The 15,212-nt window shown below is 41.0% G+C and overlaps 1 protein-coding gene across 2 annotated transcripts in view; it reads right to left on the minus strand.

Annotated features, from left to right (window-relative positions):
• Positions 1-410: 410 nt before the first annotated feature.
• The window catches only part of LOC129696330 (putative Polycomb group protein ASXL3), a 188,686-nt gene continuing 173,884 nt past the window's right edge, over positions 411-15,212 (minus strand). For both annotated transcript variants that reach the window (XM_055634149.1, XM_055634148.1), the window contains one exon: positions 411-9,128. In XM_055634149.1, coding sequence (XP_055490124.1) covers positions 5,412-9,128 — 3,717 coding nt within the window. In that variant the 3' untranslated portion in view covers positions 411-5,411. The remainder of the gene's footprint in view (positions 9,129-15,212) is intronic.

Here is a 15,212-nt window from a genome sequence, read left to right on the forward strand (position 1 = left end):
TTACGCAGGACACAAAGTGCTGGAGTAACGGATCGGGTCAGGCAGCTTCCCTGGAGGACATGGATAGGCAACAGTTTGGGTTGAAACTCTTCTACAGACTCAGGGTCTGAAGAAACATCCTGACTCAAAATGTCGCCTAACCACATAGAAACATAGGATTAGGTGCAGGAGTAGGCCATTCGGCCCTTCGAGCCTGCACCGCCATTCAATATGATCATGGCTGATCATCCAACTCAGTATCCCGTACCTGCCTTCTCTCCATACCCCCTGATCCCCTTACACAGGGCCACATCTAACTCCCTCTTAAAGATAGCCAATCCTGGCCTCAACTACCCTCTGTGGCAGAGAGTTCCAGAGATTCACCACTCTCTGTGTGAAAAAAGTTCTCCAGAACTGAAAACATGCTCCAGAGGTGCTGCCTGACCCGCTGAGTTATTTCAGCACTGTGTTCTGTACTGAAGGTTGGAAGCAAGTCCACAAGTACTCTTTATATTTTATTCTACAATGCTTTGTTTGTTTTGAAAATTGCATTTATTAAAATTGGAACTATTTTTGTTCTGTACTAAAAACAAGAAAAAGTAAAAAATAAATCTATATAACAATGTTTTTATCAGAGGAATGGAGCACTTAAGTTAATCAGGGCTGATCTTTTACAAGCAGTATTTGAGGAAATAAAACAGTCTGAGTCAATGCACCTGATTAACACAGTGGATATAATAATGAATAAATAACACCTGGACATTATTCTATTACTCTTGGATAAAGAAATAAAAGTATTATACCAGACAACTGTGAGTAAAAACAAATCCCTGCATAAAATGATCACAAGTAGGAGAGGGAAATTTCTAAAAGTTAAAAATACAAAGCCTTAATAGAATTACCAGGATTCATGTCAGAAATTTAGAAAACAAAATCCCCAAGCAAACTGCTGCAGATGTTATTGATCTGTATGTGTTACAACCCCTGACAGATGTGATAAGCAATGTTGGGAATGGAAGTTCCATGTCTGCAGCATCCATGTTAAAAGAGCTGAAAAAAAATCTGTTGCCACACTTGAATCACATTGGGCTGAGTAGATTAAGAAAATGCAGTGTATGCTGAAATTCTGTTAGCTGAAGGTATGTGTTAATTCATTTCTATTTCTAGAGGCCAAGCAGCACCTTTTAAGTTTAAGATATCATTTTCTGGATATCATTTATCAGCAATAATAATGTGTGTGTAGTTCAGTTACAGCTCAGAAACAGGCCCTTCAGCCCATCGAGTCCACGCTGACCTGTAATCCCCGTAACACTACATACCAGGGACATTTTTTACTGAAACCAGTTAACATACAAACATGTACGTCGTTGGAGTGTGGGAGGAAACTTGAGCATCTGGGGGAAACCCAGCGGTCATGGGGAGAACGTACGAACTCTGTACAGACAATACCTGTAGTCAGGATCGAACACGGGTCTCTGGCGCTGTAAGGCAGCAGCAACTCTATTGCTGCACAACTGTGTCACCCTTGACAACATGCTATATAGATAAATGTGAATATAAAGAGTGGGAATACTCAGTGGAGATGTAAGAAATTGCAAATACTGTACTAGCGCTGCTGGAGAAATTCAACAGGCCAGGCAGCATCTACAGAAGTAAATGGACCGTTGACATTGAGGGGAGAACCTTCATCTAGACTGAAAGGGTAGAGGGGTGATAGCCAGTATAAAGGGGGTAAGGCAGAGGAGGTGGCTGGGGAAAGCTGGCAAGGAATAGGTGGATCTAGGAGTGTATGGTGATGATAGGTGGGGAAGGGGAATCTGGCAGATTGGGGACTGATGGTGATGGTGAGGTGATGTGTTGGAAAGAAGGTTGTGTATGTGTGAGAAGATGACCTGGATGAAGGTGAAAGGGATAGAGGGAAGGAAAACAGATGACCTGAAATTGGAGATTACTCAGTGAGTCAGTACACATTTGTGGACAGGGAAACAATTATTGTTTCTGATCAAAGTGCCTTCATCAGAACTGTAATGGTGAGAAAACAAATCAGGAGCAGTTCAAAGTTGTCCAGGTGATACATTTGCTTTTGGTATTGACTAAGAGATGGAAATGAATACTAGATAATAAAAGCGGTGAACAAAGGAAGAAGAATGGGGGTAGTTATAGTACAAAATCACGCTTGAATTGTGAGATGCAAAACAAATCAATTGTTGTGAATCTGAAGTAAAAGTCAATGCAGGCGAATACTCAGCAGACCAGGACGAATGTCTGGAGTGACAGTTTTTGTTGAAGGTGGCTGATCGTTCACCTGTGCTGGTGATCTGAAATTGATTAATTCAACATTGCATCTTGAGGGCTACATAAGGAGGGCAGTTGAAGTGCAATTTCTTGAGCTCACATTGGGCTTTGCTGGAGTACAATAGGAGGCTAAAAATCAAGTCCATGTGATAGAGAATTAAAGTGGCAGACAATTATTAAGACCATTACCTATTTCTCGCTCCAAAGATGCTGCTTGACCTGCTGAGTTTCCCCAGAAATTTCTCTTTGAATTCAGATATCCTCAATCTACAGTTTTTGTCTTTCAGAAAAAAAGAATAGGTTCTCAATTAGGCAGACATGCTCAATGGATAAATAATACAAATGTAGATACAATTGGAGAATAAGGTAACAAAGATGCTTTCAGTGCTCCAAGGACTAAACTTTCTGTGATGCCGTTTTTACTTGACTTTCCGTGCCCTTTATAGAGAGGTACATGAACCTGAATTAATACATAAAGATATTATTGCCATTGACCTGATAACTGATAGAAGGTTTGTGCTCTATTTAAATTTCCATAACAGGTATTCTGTCAATAAAAAGCATTTACTGACAATAAAAACATAACAAACTTGGGGAACTATTGAGGATTGCTGACAGATCAATTTTTAAATAGTGAGCTAGAAAACCATGTTGGTGCTACGCATGATCCCATGTGAACTTGATATCTGTCTTGTTATCTAATGCCATTCTGTGGTAGCAATGAAAGCATTAAGGTTTTTCTCAGTGCTATGATTGAGCAGTTAAAATCAACCTGTATGTACAGTATGTTCCTGATTTTCATCCAGTAACCTCCTCTAAATTCGTTTGAAGGTACTTGGTTGAGATCAGAAATGCTGGTGATTTGATCTCACATTCCAAGCAGCAATTTACATCCAGATTAGTCATAAAGATTAGGGAACTATAAGTGCAGTGAAGCCTTAAGGGCCTGTCCCATTTAGGCGATTTTTTTGGCGACCGTCACAGTCGTAGCAGGTCACCAACAAAGCGGCGACTGGACCCCCCCTCCCCCCACCCCTACGACAATGTCTACGACAAGCTACGACAAGCTACCACCTAGTTGACGTCAAGCTACGGCAATCTACCGACAACCCATTAGAACGTCCACTTATGACCACGCCTACGACCACACAGGCGACAAGCTACGACAACCAAAGTCAACCTACGTCCACGACAAGCCTAGACAAGCAACGACCCTGTCGGCGACAGCTGAAGAAAATTCAGTCGCCGGTACCTGTCGACGGTTGACGTAGGTTGATGTAGGTAGACGCCAATGGAATTCACCGGTCAGTACCCGGCGACAATCAGAAAAACGTTACAACTCTTTACACGACGCGAGGAGACTACTCACGACCATACAGGCGTCACCCTGCGACCATGTAGCGAGAGCCTAGTCGCCGAAACAATTGCCTAAGTGGGACAGGGGCATTAATCCACATGAATTAATTCATTCTGGATAAGAGGGGAGGAAAGGCATAGAAAAAAATAACTTCTGCTTAATAGTCTGCAAATAAAGTGTTATCATATCAGATGAGGATTGCACTGTTCAGGTCCTGGAAATTATAAGTAATGTGTTCCACATCAATTCTAAACTTCTAGTGTTCATTACAAATCATCGCAATTCAGACTAGGAATTCCTGTGACATCTTATGTTTCACACCATTGTGTTCAAACAACACATCAACTTGTTTATATAGAAAATCAAAATGTCTAAAATCTGACCATGTTGCATTAATTCACGTCCAACTCAACACATCATTTTCAATTCATTCTACCTTTGTGTTTACCGCATATTCTTAAAAAGTGCTATTAAATGTTGGTTGAGTAAAAAGATAAGGAAAGCAGGCTACTCTTTTCCTCAGAAATAGTGTATATCTTGCTTTTTATCCTAACATATAATAAAAGAGCTTCTTTTTATACATGTGTAATGCTTGAATGAAATGTAATCAGATAAACTTAATGCCACGTTTACACTCATTTGGCTGTAACATACATGCACTTTAACATTATTATTCCCTGTTTTATCTAACGTTGGCAGAATAATTACAGTACAGTGATACAGTTTGGGGCCAAAACAGGCCTGGAAGCAGCTTGTGTGAAATATCAGTGCTTTTAAAAAGTTAAAAAATGTCAAACACTGATAAGACCCAGAGAAGTAAATCTATTGTTATGACTAAACTAAATAAGAAAAAAATATTTAAACAAATTCACATTTGTGTTTCACTCCACATTGCAGTAACTTCCTAGAATGTGATGCAGATTCATTACAAGACTATACAATCTACTGTTATAAAACTTTAAAATAGTGCTAAATTGTAACAATGTTTTCCTTTTACATAGCTTATATAATTTCTCAATTGTAAAAAACACATAACTGGCATGAGTGTTTCAGCAGTTGGCGTTTGCCAAGTTGGTGTATTGAACTTGGCACATGACTGTAGATGATTCCACTTCTAAACAATTAAAATATAAGGTCAGTTCTTCAAAAGAAACTCTATAGAGTTTAGAAGTTTTGTAAAAACAGTAAGAAAAAATGATATATACTGTCGATAAGTGATAAAAAATGTTTTGAAGAATTATTTGTAAAGCATTGAAGAACTCAATAAGACGTTTAACTCAGTGAAAGCAGAACACCTTTACAAAGTAAGCATTTACTAGAATAAAATGCAACTAGAATAAAAGATAATGTATTATCCGATTCTGCTCACTTTTGGACTAATCTCTCCATGTTACTGAGAGCAAGTTTATCACTTGCTCTCATGGATTTGCTCATACCTTATAACCCACTGTCAGGCTGCAGGGAAGAAAGGGCTGTTCTCTTCCTGATTTTACTAGGAGTATGACCTATGGAATTGCTGGCACAACCTTCTTATCTTCTAACTCTCGGAATATGTAATGACGTAGCGACATAATGCAATTAGCTATAATCATCTAAGTCTAATTCTAAAAGTAGAATATGGTACATGTTGCAGGGTGTTACTGGACTAAATGTTGTAATCCGATGTAGTGCAATGGTACAGCTCTTACATCCATCAAGATTCTTTTGAAGAATCAATTATTAACAAAATCTTCCTATACTATACATTATGGAAATAATGCTTTATGTGAGGCAACATTCTCTATCTTACTACCAAGCAAGCTACACACAACTTTGAAGGCCCTATACAGTCATCATGGCAGAAGGCTCCACACCCTTTACACATAATCATGGCTTTCAGTCTACAAGAGCATTTCAATTCCAGTTCTGCAGCTTTGTTGTTAGAAAACCTGTGAGCCAGAATGGAAGTGTTCTGATTAGATAAACCAATGGCATCATTTCCGCTACTTCCCAGAAAACTTCCAATGGACTGTTTAATAACAGAAGCAGCTTGCTTCAAATTGGTGCCACTGAAATGTATGGTAGAATAATTTCCATAGAGTTGCTGCTGCTGAACAAGTTTCTGAGCGGCAAGGTGTGAGGCTGGCTTTGGAGACTCGGTTGGCAGATGAGAAGAAAAATCAGATTCATTTACTAATTTACCAAAAAAGACATCCATTGTTGGTCCAAAAATCTTTATGTGTTCTTTTGTTTCATAATGATCATTTGAAATCTCCTTGACATCCAGTGCACAGCTTTTGCTAAAGGCATCATCACCAGAGAACTGCTCTATTTTAATACCACTAGTATTATTAGCATGTAAATTTAGTCTTTTATTGGTTTCTATGGTAACTATTCCTCTGTTTTGATCAGATGGTGCTTCACACTCGCTGAATGAAGTAAGATGATTTACAGCATTATTTGGGACAGTTTGTATTGCTCTGCAACTGATATCAGTTTGCTTAATTTTAAGACTGCTTGAGCAAACAGTTTCTCTGCTTTCCATTTCAGCGTTCACTGAAGTATCTTCTTGTGCTACAGTGTTAAATGCAGTGCTGCTTCGCTCTAGAGATCGCTTGTATGTAAATGCATTTGTGGTGGCATAGTCGAGAGTGGCTGGTGGAATCGTATGCAGTGAGGTTTCTGCTTTAGCTAATCCTCTCAAAGTAATAGACTTTTGATGAGTGTGCTGTTTCTGTGAGGTAGGGGCTGTGATAATAAAGCTGTTGTTGTTACTGGTCGTTAACAAATTCTGCTCAAAACCACATGCAGGCAATGGTCTCTTGTGCTCTTTAAACTCTGGACTTTTAATGACTTTGTTCTGAATGAAAGTCTTGTTAATCCACTCTTGCTTAAATATTGTTTGTTGTTGCCCTGATTGGTCCTGATCCATACTGACTGGAGTTTGTGACCACATTTCAACTCCTACAGAAGTGAACTGTTTTGCTTGCTTTAATCTACTTTGTGACTGTTCCTCTAGTGACTTAGCCTGTCTCTTGCTTATGGGCGTGTCATGAGTGTTGCATTGAATTTCCAATACTGTTCCCCAAGTCTGCCCCTTTGAGGAATGAGAAACAGAGTGAGGAATGTTAATAGTGAAATCCCTCTCAGCTGCAGACCCTTTCGATTCACCACAACTTCGAGAGGGCAAAGGAAGCCTATTAATCTCAAGCCTTGTGCCTGACCGTAGCTGAGGCAACACTTTCTCCAGAGGCAAGTTGCCTTGCAGCAACTGTGTCACAAGAGGGTTATTGGCTTCCACTGATGAGAGATGACGATTTGTGCTTCCAAGAGCAGGAGCCTTTTCTCGATTTTCCACAGTTGATAATCTGAATTCTTGAGAATGCCTTGCGCCAAAAGCTGTTTTGGATCTTGTTGTTTGCAAGTTGCCCACCAATGGATTGATTCTGGGATGATAGGCAATTTCTATAGCTTCATTCTTTACCAGGTGCTCCCCCCGATTAGTTTCAGAGTCATTCGTGCTGGACAAATCTTTTTCCTTTTCCCTGGACTGGTCAGCTCCTGACTCAGCAAAAGTGTTAACAGATTCTAAATGTATTTGTTTGATGTCTGTAGATTCATGAGGATTGGTATAACTATCCAATTTGTCACTTTTCACTCTGCCTTCATCATACTTATTATAGTTATTATCTAAACTGTGGCTTTTGGCACTATACTTCACCAGTTCATTATTACTTTGACTTTCATCAGCATGGTAGCTTGATTTACTTTGGTTTGACATGTTTTGCTCCTGGTTATTATGAATCACCTCACCAAAATCTTTTGAGGTTTTTCCTGCAAAACAGTGATTTTCAAGATCAGTAAACTCAAATCGTGGACCTGAAGTGCCTGTCGTTTCATACAGAAGTGGAGATACTAGTGAGTCTTTAGCAGGAAGTAGTAGACCATCATTCTCTTGTTCTGTTATCACTTTAGAATCATTGTTTCTGCCACTGTACACTGATTGACTTTCACTGCTGGGTTTGGCACATTTACAAACTAATTCCTGAGATTGTATGTGAGAGTTCAAGGCATTTTCTGCTTTAACCATTTTAGTCTGTGGATCCATATCTAAATTTGACAAGTAAGCTCCTGATGTTTTATGTAAATTAACTGCTGTGGAACCAACCTCAGCATTAGAGGTCCCTTCTGTACCAATACAAGGTTTAAAAGAGCTCGACAGCTGGGCACTTGGAGCACCAATTTCTATCTTGTTTATTATTGTAGATTCTAAATCTAGTGATTGATTTGCTGAATTTGATTTGGTTGTAATGTTGAAACTGGTTGACATGTGGTTATTGCTGGCAGAGTTCAAAATAATGGCTGTATTGAAATTCAAAACGCCTGTATCGGCAACAGAGTTGGATGATATGGGGTTAATAATAGAGGAATTCTCAAAGGCATCTTCATTGCTATTGGCTACATTTTCATTATTGCTTACAGTTACTATGTCTTCACCACTGCTTGGAGAAGACATTTTATCAGAATAAACATTGTTGGTGCAATGCATTGCCAGGACACCAGGGTCAGGAAAACATTGCATGGATGTTTTAAGTACAGTCTGAGTTTTGGAAACTCCACCTTCAGAAGATGGCAAATCTTTACTATTAATAGAACCACTTGAACCTGATACAGTAATTTCATAAGTGCAGTTTGGCTTTGTGCTGCTGGCAGCACTGCTTGGTATGACATCCCCATCAGCAGAGCTTGGCATTGCACTTCCATCAGCAGACCTTGGCACAGAAGCTCCGTTTGCACAATTCTGTTTGATAGCGTGAGGATGCTTTTCTTCAACACTGGAATTGGATACAATAATATTGTCAGTAGAGATGGCTGTAACAAGGCCCACTGAATTTGGTCCTGCGATATCACCAGTGCAGTCTAGCCTTGTAGCATTTTTTACACAGCTCGATGCTGGTATGTGAGGAATGTTTGTCTTGGCAGCAATATCAGGAGAGTAATGAAGATCACTATTGATGGTATAATCTGACACACTGACATCGTCATCAACTTTGAGTGCTGGAGTAGGTTCAGTACAACACTTTGATGAAGTGTTGTTATCTGCTTTAACAACCTCTTCACTCTTTGTGACATTGGCATCCTGTACATCTCCTACTGTGACTGTGCCTTGTTTGCAGGAGATTTGCTCATCTAATTGTAGTAATTGTGTTCTAGCCTGATGTTTGGCAAGTAACTTTGCTTTTGTTTGTGCTTTAATGTCTGCCAGTGTTCTGGTCTGCCCTCCAGTTGCTCCTGTAACGCTGATCCCTCCATCTCCCACTGGGCCAGCTGCGGCTGCTGCTGCTGCCGCCTCCCTCTGAGCTCGAGCCTGCTGTGCCCGGGCCTTGATGTCTGCAAGGGTCCGAGCGCCGGTGTTCCTTCCCCCACCCAGCGCCAGACCGGAAGACGACTTTGGCCAAATCTGGTAGGATGGCTGACTCTGGACAACAAAAGGAAGTTTGATCCTTGACAAGTGAATCTGTCGAAGAGAAAAACACCACGATTAGTCCTGTGCAAATATTCTGACAAATTGGAGTAGATCTGTACATTGCATCATTTGCATCAAAATATTCAAAGCTATTGAACAGGCTTTGCACAATGGAACTGGATCAAGGGTGGTGCTGGTTGTTGTAGTGTTACCCTTAAGAGTCAGTTGGTGATGGGTATTTACCGTGTTGGAGTTCAGCAAATGCTGTTCTTATAACTGGCATTAATTAATATCCTAGTTTACAAGGATGTTTCCAGGACTTGAGGATGAGGGGTGAGCCGAAAATCCAGCAGCAACCAGAACAAGGTACGACTCTTTGGGCGACTACTCACGACCATACAGGCTTCATCCCGTGACATGTCGCCAGGGTGTCGCCTGTATGGTTGTGAGTAGTCTCCTCAGTCGTCCAAAGAGTGGTAGCGTCTTTCTGGTTGCCGCTGAATTTTCAACATTTTCAGCGACATGCAGCGACCTATGACGGGTGCATTACATCGGTAGTGGGGAAGATGCTTGAGTCGATTATTAAAGATGTTATAACAGCACATTTGGAAAGCAGTGACAGGATTGGTCAAAGTCAGCATGCATTTATGAAGGGGAAATCATGCTTGACTAATCTTCTGGAATTATTTGTGTATGTAACAAGTAGAATGGATAAGGGAGAGCCAGTGGATGTGGTGTATCTTGACTTTCAAAAAGCCTTTGACAAGGTCCCACACAAGAGATTAGTGTGCAAAATTAGAGCACATGGTATTGGGGGTAGGATATTGACAAGGATAGAGAACTGGTTGGCAGACAGAAAGCAGAGAGAAGGAATTAACGGGTCCTTTTCAGAATTGCAGGCAGTGACTAGTGGGGTGCTGCATGGCTTGGTGCTGGGACCCCAATTATTTACAATATATATTAACGATTTAGACGAGGGAATTAAATGTGACATTTCCAAGATTGCAGATGACACAAAGCTGGGTGGCAGCATGCGCTGTGATACGGATGCTATGAGGCTGCAGGGTGACTTGGATAGGTTGCGTTGAAAGAGCTAATAGTCAAATCCAATAATCAAATGTAAAATGATAAGAAAAATGTATAATTGTGCTAACTCTCCATTGTTCTGAGAGTGGGTCCAGAGAAGCACTGAGACACGTTTGTGCTCATTGTAGATCTTTGCCACTCCCATCTGACGAATCAATGAAAGATTGCCATGGTCTGAACTGTTGCCGTCAGGCAGACGGTACAGATCCACAAGGACAAGGACAAATAGACTAAAAAACAGTTTTTACCCCACTGCTATAAAAGCACTAAATGTAGCCACCAAGGAACGCAGGGGCGATACAGACTAAGGGACTGTGGTAACGGTGAAATCAACAGAAGGATGGAGGGTTGGGTGTGTATGCGTGCTTTGTCTGTGATATTTATTTATTTGCTTATCTTTATTATTTTACCGTGGATGTTTCGTTAGCTTTAGAAATGTTTGAATGCTGCACTGACTGGCTGACATTTTAAATTTCGTTGTACATGGCCCATGTTACAATGACAATAAAGAAACTATTCTATTCTATTCTATTCTATTCTATTCTATTCTATTCTAATGTTTATTGCTATCTGCTTTTTAAGAAACAAAGTTTGACATTTTGGCTGTAGTCAGCAGGGATCTCGCTGGGACCAGCAACAGATGACTGAGTGAGAGGGTTCAGTTGACCGGGATCTGAAGGGGAGAAAACTGAGCTCTAGTCGGACCCTTTGAGTCCAACCTCCCGAAGAAGCTCCCGGAAAAAACTAAGGTCCCTCAGTCTGAGGTTGGCCTGGTTCCAGCCAAGATCCTTAGAAGCAGACAGGGAAGGTAGGACCACTTGTATAAAGGATTGGCTTGTGTATTGGGTAAAATAAAGGATTCGCCATGGCAGACTAAAGAGGTTTTGTCACAATTAAAGGATTGGACACGGCAGACAAAACATTTTTTGTCACTAATGTGTATTGGAAAGACAAGGTGTCTTGAAAAGAAGTGTATTGGAAAGACAATGTGTCTTGAAGATACAGTGTTTTGAAAAGACTGTTGTGAATTTGCTACCAGAGAGAGAGTAGCCAGATTGGGTTTTACAGACTGCAAAAGTTTGTTACAAATAAAGGATTGGGCTTAACAGGCTGAAAAAGGTTGTTATAATTTGTGTACTAAGAAGTGATTTGGAGATTGGAAATAATTTGGATAAGAGTGACAGAAAGACAGCTGTACAACACATGTGTTATTTGTTTCATAATGAAAGAGCCAATAGTCAAATCTAATAGTCAAATCTAAAATTCAGTCGTTCTTCTACAAAAGCATGGGCTAGTAGAACAAAAGAATGGCTCGATGCCAAGTCTGAATGACTTTGTAAATTATATGAAACACAATATGGAGGACAGGTTGTCTTTTCAATAAATACATTAAGATGGCAGCCTGCAGTAATAACATGTGCTTCTTCAAGGCCATAAAGAAGCTAAGATTGAAAAAAAATAGCTGACGCTCCAGAGATAAGTAATAACTTGTCATTGGACAAGCTTGACTCAGCTTCTCTTATATTCTGAAAGGCTACAGAAATTTCAGTCATGCCATATTCAGACTTGGTAGGAGTATTTTACTGATAAGAAAAATGTATAATTGTGCTAACTCGCCTTTGTGCTGAGAGTGGGAGCACAAGAAGCACTGTGCAATGTTTGTGATAATTGTAATCTCTCCACTTCCGTCTGACGAATCAATTAAAGATTGCCATGGTCTACCTTCAGCGGTTGTTGCTATCTGCTTTTTAGCAACTTTCACATTTGGCTGTAGTCGGCAGGGATCTAGCTGGAACCAGCAACAGATGACTGAGTAAGAGGGTGCAGTTGACCGGGATCTGAGGGGGAGAAAACTGAGCTCTAGTCGGACCCTTTGCCGTCTGGCCTCTCGAAGAAGCTACTGGTAAAAAACTAAGGTCCCTCAGTCTGAGGTTGGCCTGGTTCCAGACAAGATCCTTAGAAGCAGGCAGCGAAGGTAAGACCACCAGTATAAAGGATTGGCTTGTGTATTGGAAATTATTAAAGGATTGGGTACGGCAGACCAGAGGTTTTGTCACAATTAAAGGATTGGGCACAGCAGACTACAAAGTTTTTGTCACTAATGTGTATTGGAAAGAGGAGGTGTCTTGAAAAGATGTGTATTGAAAAGACTTGTGAATTTGCTACCAGAGAGAGTAGCCAGGATTGTGCTTTACAGCCTGCAAAGGTTTGTTACAAATAAAGGATTGGGCTTAACAGGTTGAAAAAGTTTGTTACAATTTGTGTACTTAGTTGTGTACTAAGAAGTGATTTGGCGATTGGATAAACATGGAAATAATTTAGATAAGAGTGACGGAAAGACAGCTGTGCAACACATGTGTTATTTGTTTACAAGGATTATAGAATTTTGTATTATAAATTGACCAAACATTTGAGTAATGTGGCTTGACCAGTAGGAGGTATATGGAATATGGAGACTATTGAAGGCAGAGTGAGAGAGAGAGCGAGCGAGAGAGAGAGAGAGAGAGAGAGAGTGAGGCAGAAAAGAAGTGGGTGGAGACGCGAGATAGTGGTTGGATGAATTACGCCTGTAAAAGAGGAATTGAATTGTGTATAAAAACAGAATTATTAAAAGAATGGAAAGTACTTCAGATGGAATTTCAGTGGTCAGCGGGATAGGAGATAAGGGCTAAGGCAGAAAAAGAAAGCGCTGATAAGAGTTTGGAGAACAAACCCGGTACCGGTAAGTCTTCTTGACGTCTTCTCGAGAGCCTCTCGAGACCCTATGTCTGGCAATGGCAACTCTGTCTAAGTACCCCCATCATCACCAAGTGCTTCGAGAGGCTGGTCCTGGCACACCTCAAAAGCTGCCTACCCCCCACACTGGATCCCTATCAGTTTGCCTACCGCAAGAACAGGAGTACGGAGGATGCCATCTCAACGGCACTTCACTCCGCCCTCTCCCACCTCGACAACAGAGACACTTATGTAAGAATGCTGTTCATCGATAACAGCTCAGCATTCAACACCATTATTCCATCAAAACTGATCACCAAACTCGGTAACCTGGGCATCGACCCCTCCCTCTGCAACTGGATACTGGACTTTCTAACCAACAGACCCCAGTCTGTGAGGTTAGACAAGAACACGTCTTCAACCCTCACCCTGAACACCGGCGTTCCTCAGGGCTGTGTGCTGAGCCCCCTCCTCTACTCCCTCTTCACCTATGACTGCACACCTGTACATGGTACTAACACCATCATCAAGTATGCAGATGATACAACGGTGATTGGCCTCATCAGCAACAACGATGAGCTGGCCTACAGGGAGGAGGTCCAGCACTTAGCAGCATGGTGCGCTGACAACAACCTGGCCCTTAACTCCAAGAAGACCAAGGAGCTCATTGTAGACTTCAGGAAGTCCAGAGGCGGCACGCACACTCCCATCCACATTAACGGGACGGAGGTGGAACGTGTTTCTAGCTTCAGGTTCCTGGGAGTCAACATCTCCGATGACCTCTCTTGGACCCACAATACCTCTACTCTGATCAAGAAGGCTCATCAGCGTCTCTTCCTGAGGAGACTGAAGAAGGTCCATCTGTCTCCTCAGATCCTGGTGAACTTCTACCGCTGCACCATCGAGAGCATCCTTACCAACTGCATCACAGTATGGTATGGCAACTGCTCTGTCTCCGACCGGAAGGCATTGCAGAGGGTGGTGAAAATTGCCCAACGCATCACCGGTTCCACGCTCCCCTCCATTGAGTCTGTCCAAAGCAAGCGCTGTCTGCGGAGGGCGCTCAGCATCGCCAAGGACTGCTCTCACCCCAACCATGGACTGTTTACCCTCCTACCATCCGGGAGGCGCTACAGGTCTCTCCGTTGCTGAACCAGCAGGTCGAGGAACAGCTTCCTTCCGGCGGCTGTCACTCTACTCAACAACGTACCTCGGTGACTGCCAATCACCACCCCCCCCCTGGACACTTATTATTTTTTATTCAAATCGTTTGCTATGTCGCTCTTCAAGGGAGATGCTAAATGCATTTCGTTGTCTCTGTACTGTACACTGACAATGACAATTAAAATTGAATCTGAATCTGAATCTGAGAAGAAGGGGGAGGTGGCCAAACACAATCTGAATCACTGTCCAATCACAGCTCAGACGACTCCTATTTTAAACATTGTTCATTTTAAAATTCTCGCTCCAACAAAGAAGCCAACTTTTGCAAACCTTCCCAGTCCCAGTTCACAAAATCCTAGCTTGCTAATTCTGCATTAATTCTGCAAAGTGGTTCCCATAGAAACAATTCCCTTTTAAACAGAACAGCTTTTGTCAGATAAAGGATGGAAATATAACATTAATATAGAGAGACGTCTCTAATGTTTTGCATGATTTTTTGGAAACGAGGGGGCTACATCACATTGGCTAACTCGGCTCAAATTAAATTTGTGTATTTTGCTTGTTTTTGTGCTCGGCTTATTTTAATGTTTGAAGATTAGTATTTGTTAAAACTAAATGCTCTCTAAAAAGATATTTAATAAAAAGAAAAAGTTCTGGCTCTTATTGATAGACTGTTCTCCGTGTTCTTTTGAGTTGTCACTCATCCAAGTTCTGTCTTATCTGACTAGAGAAGCTCAGTGTTGTATTCATGGCTATGATAACAAGATACTGGGAGCTTAATTTTACTATGTTCAGAATTTTACTATGTTTTTTTTTCTTCAATTTCTCCCAAAGCATATCGAGATAGTTGACATCAAGTAACAGGCTATATTTATATATTTATATATATATAACCCCTTTTGATGAAATGGTCCATGTCAGATGAAACAGGATGTCATTGAATGAGCTTGCAATCTATGGAAATTAATTGTTTATTCTTTGTTTTCTCTTAATTTCAGGCTTATTTATCTATTTATTTATTTACTTTTCTTCTTCCTTCCCCTTGTTTCTTACCTTATGAATTGAGTTCAAACAGAGACCTGAATTCCACGATGGCCACGTGGCATACAGGTAGATGTGTTAGATGAGATTGGAGATGCCTTTATTTCAGAACAAAATCTGTTAATTTGA

The sequence above is a fragment of the Leucoraja erinacea genome, chromosome 4 (genome assembly GCF_028641065.1).
Source record: "Leucoraja erinacea ecotype New England chromosome 4, Leri_hhj_1, whole genome shotgun sequence".
Classification (NCBI taxonomy): domain Eukaryota; kingdom Metazoa; phylum Chordata; class Chondrichthyes; order Rajiformes; family Rajidae; genus Leucoraja; species Leucoraja erinaceus.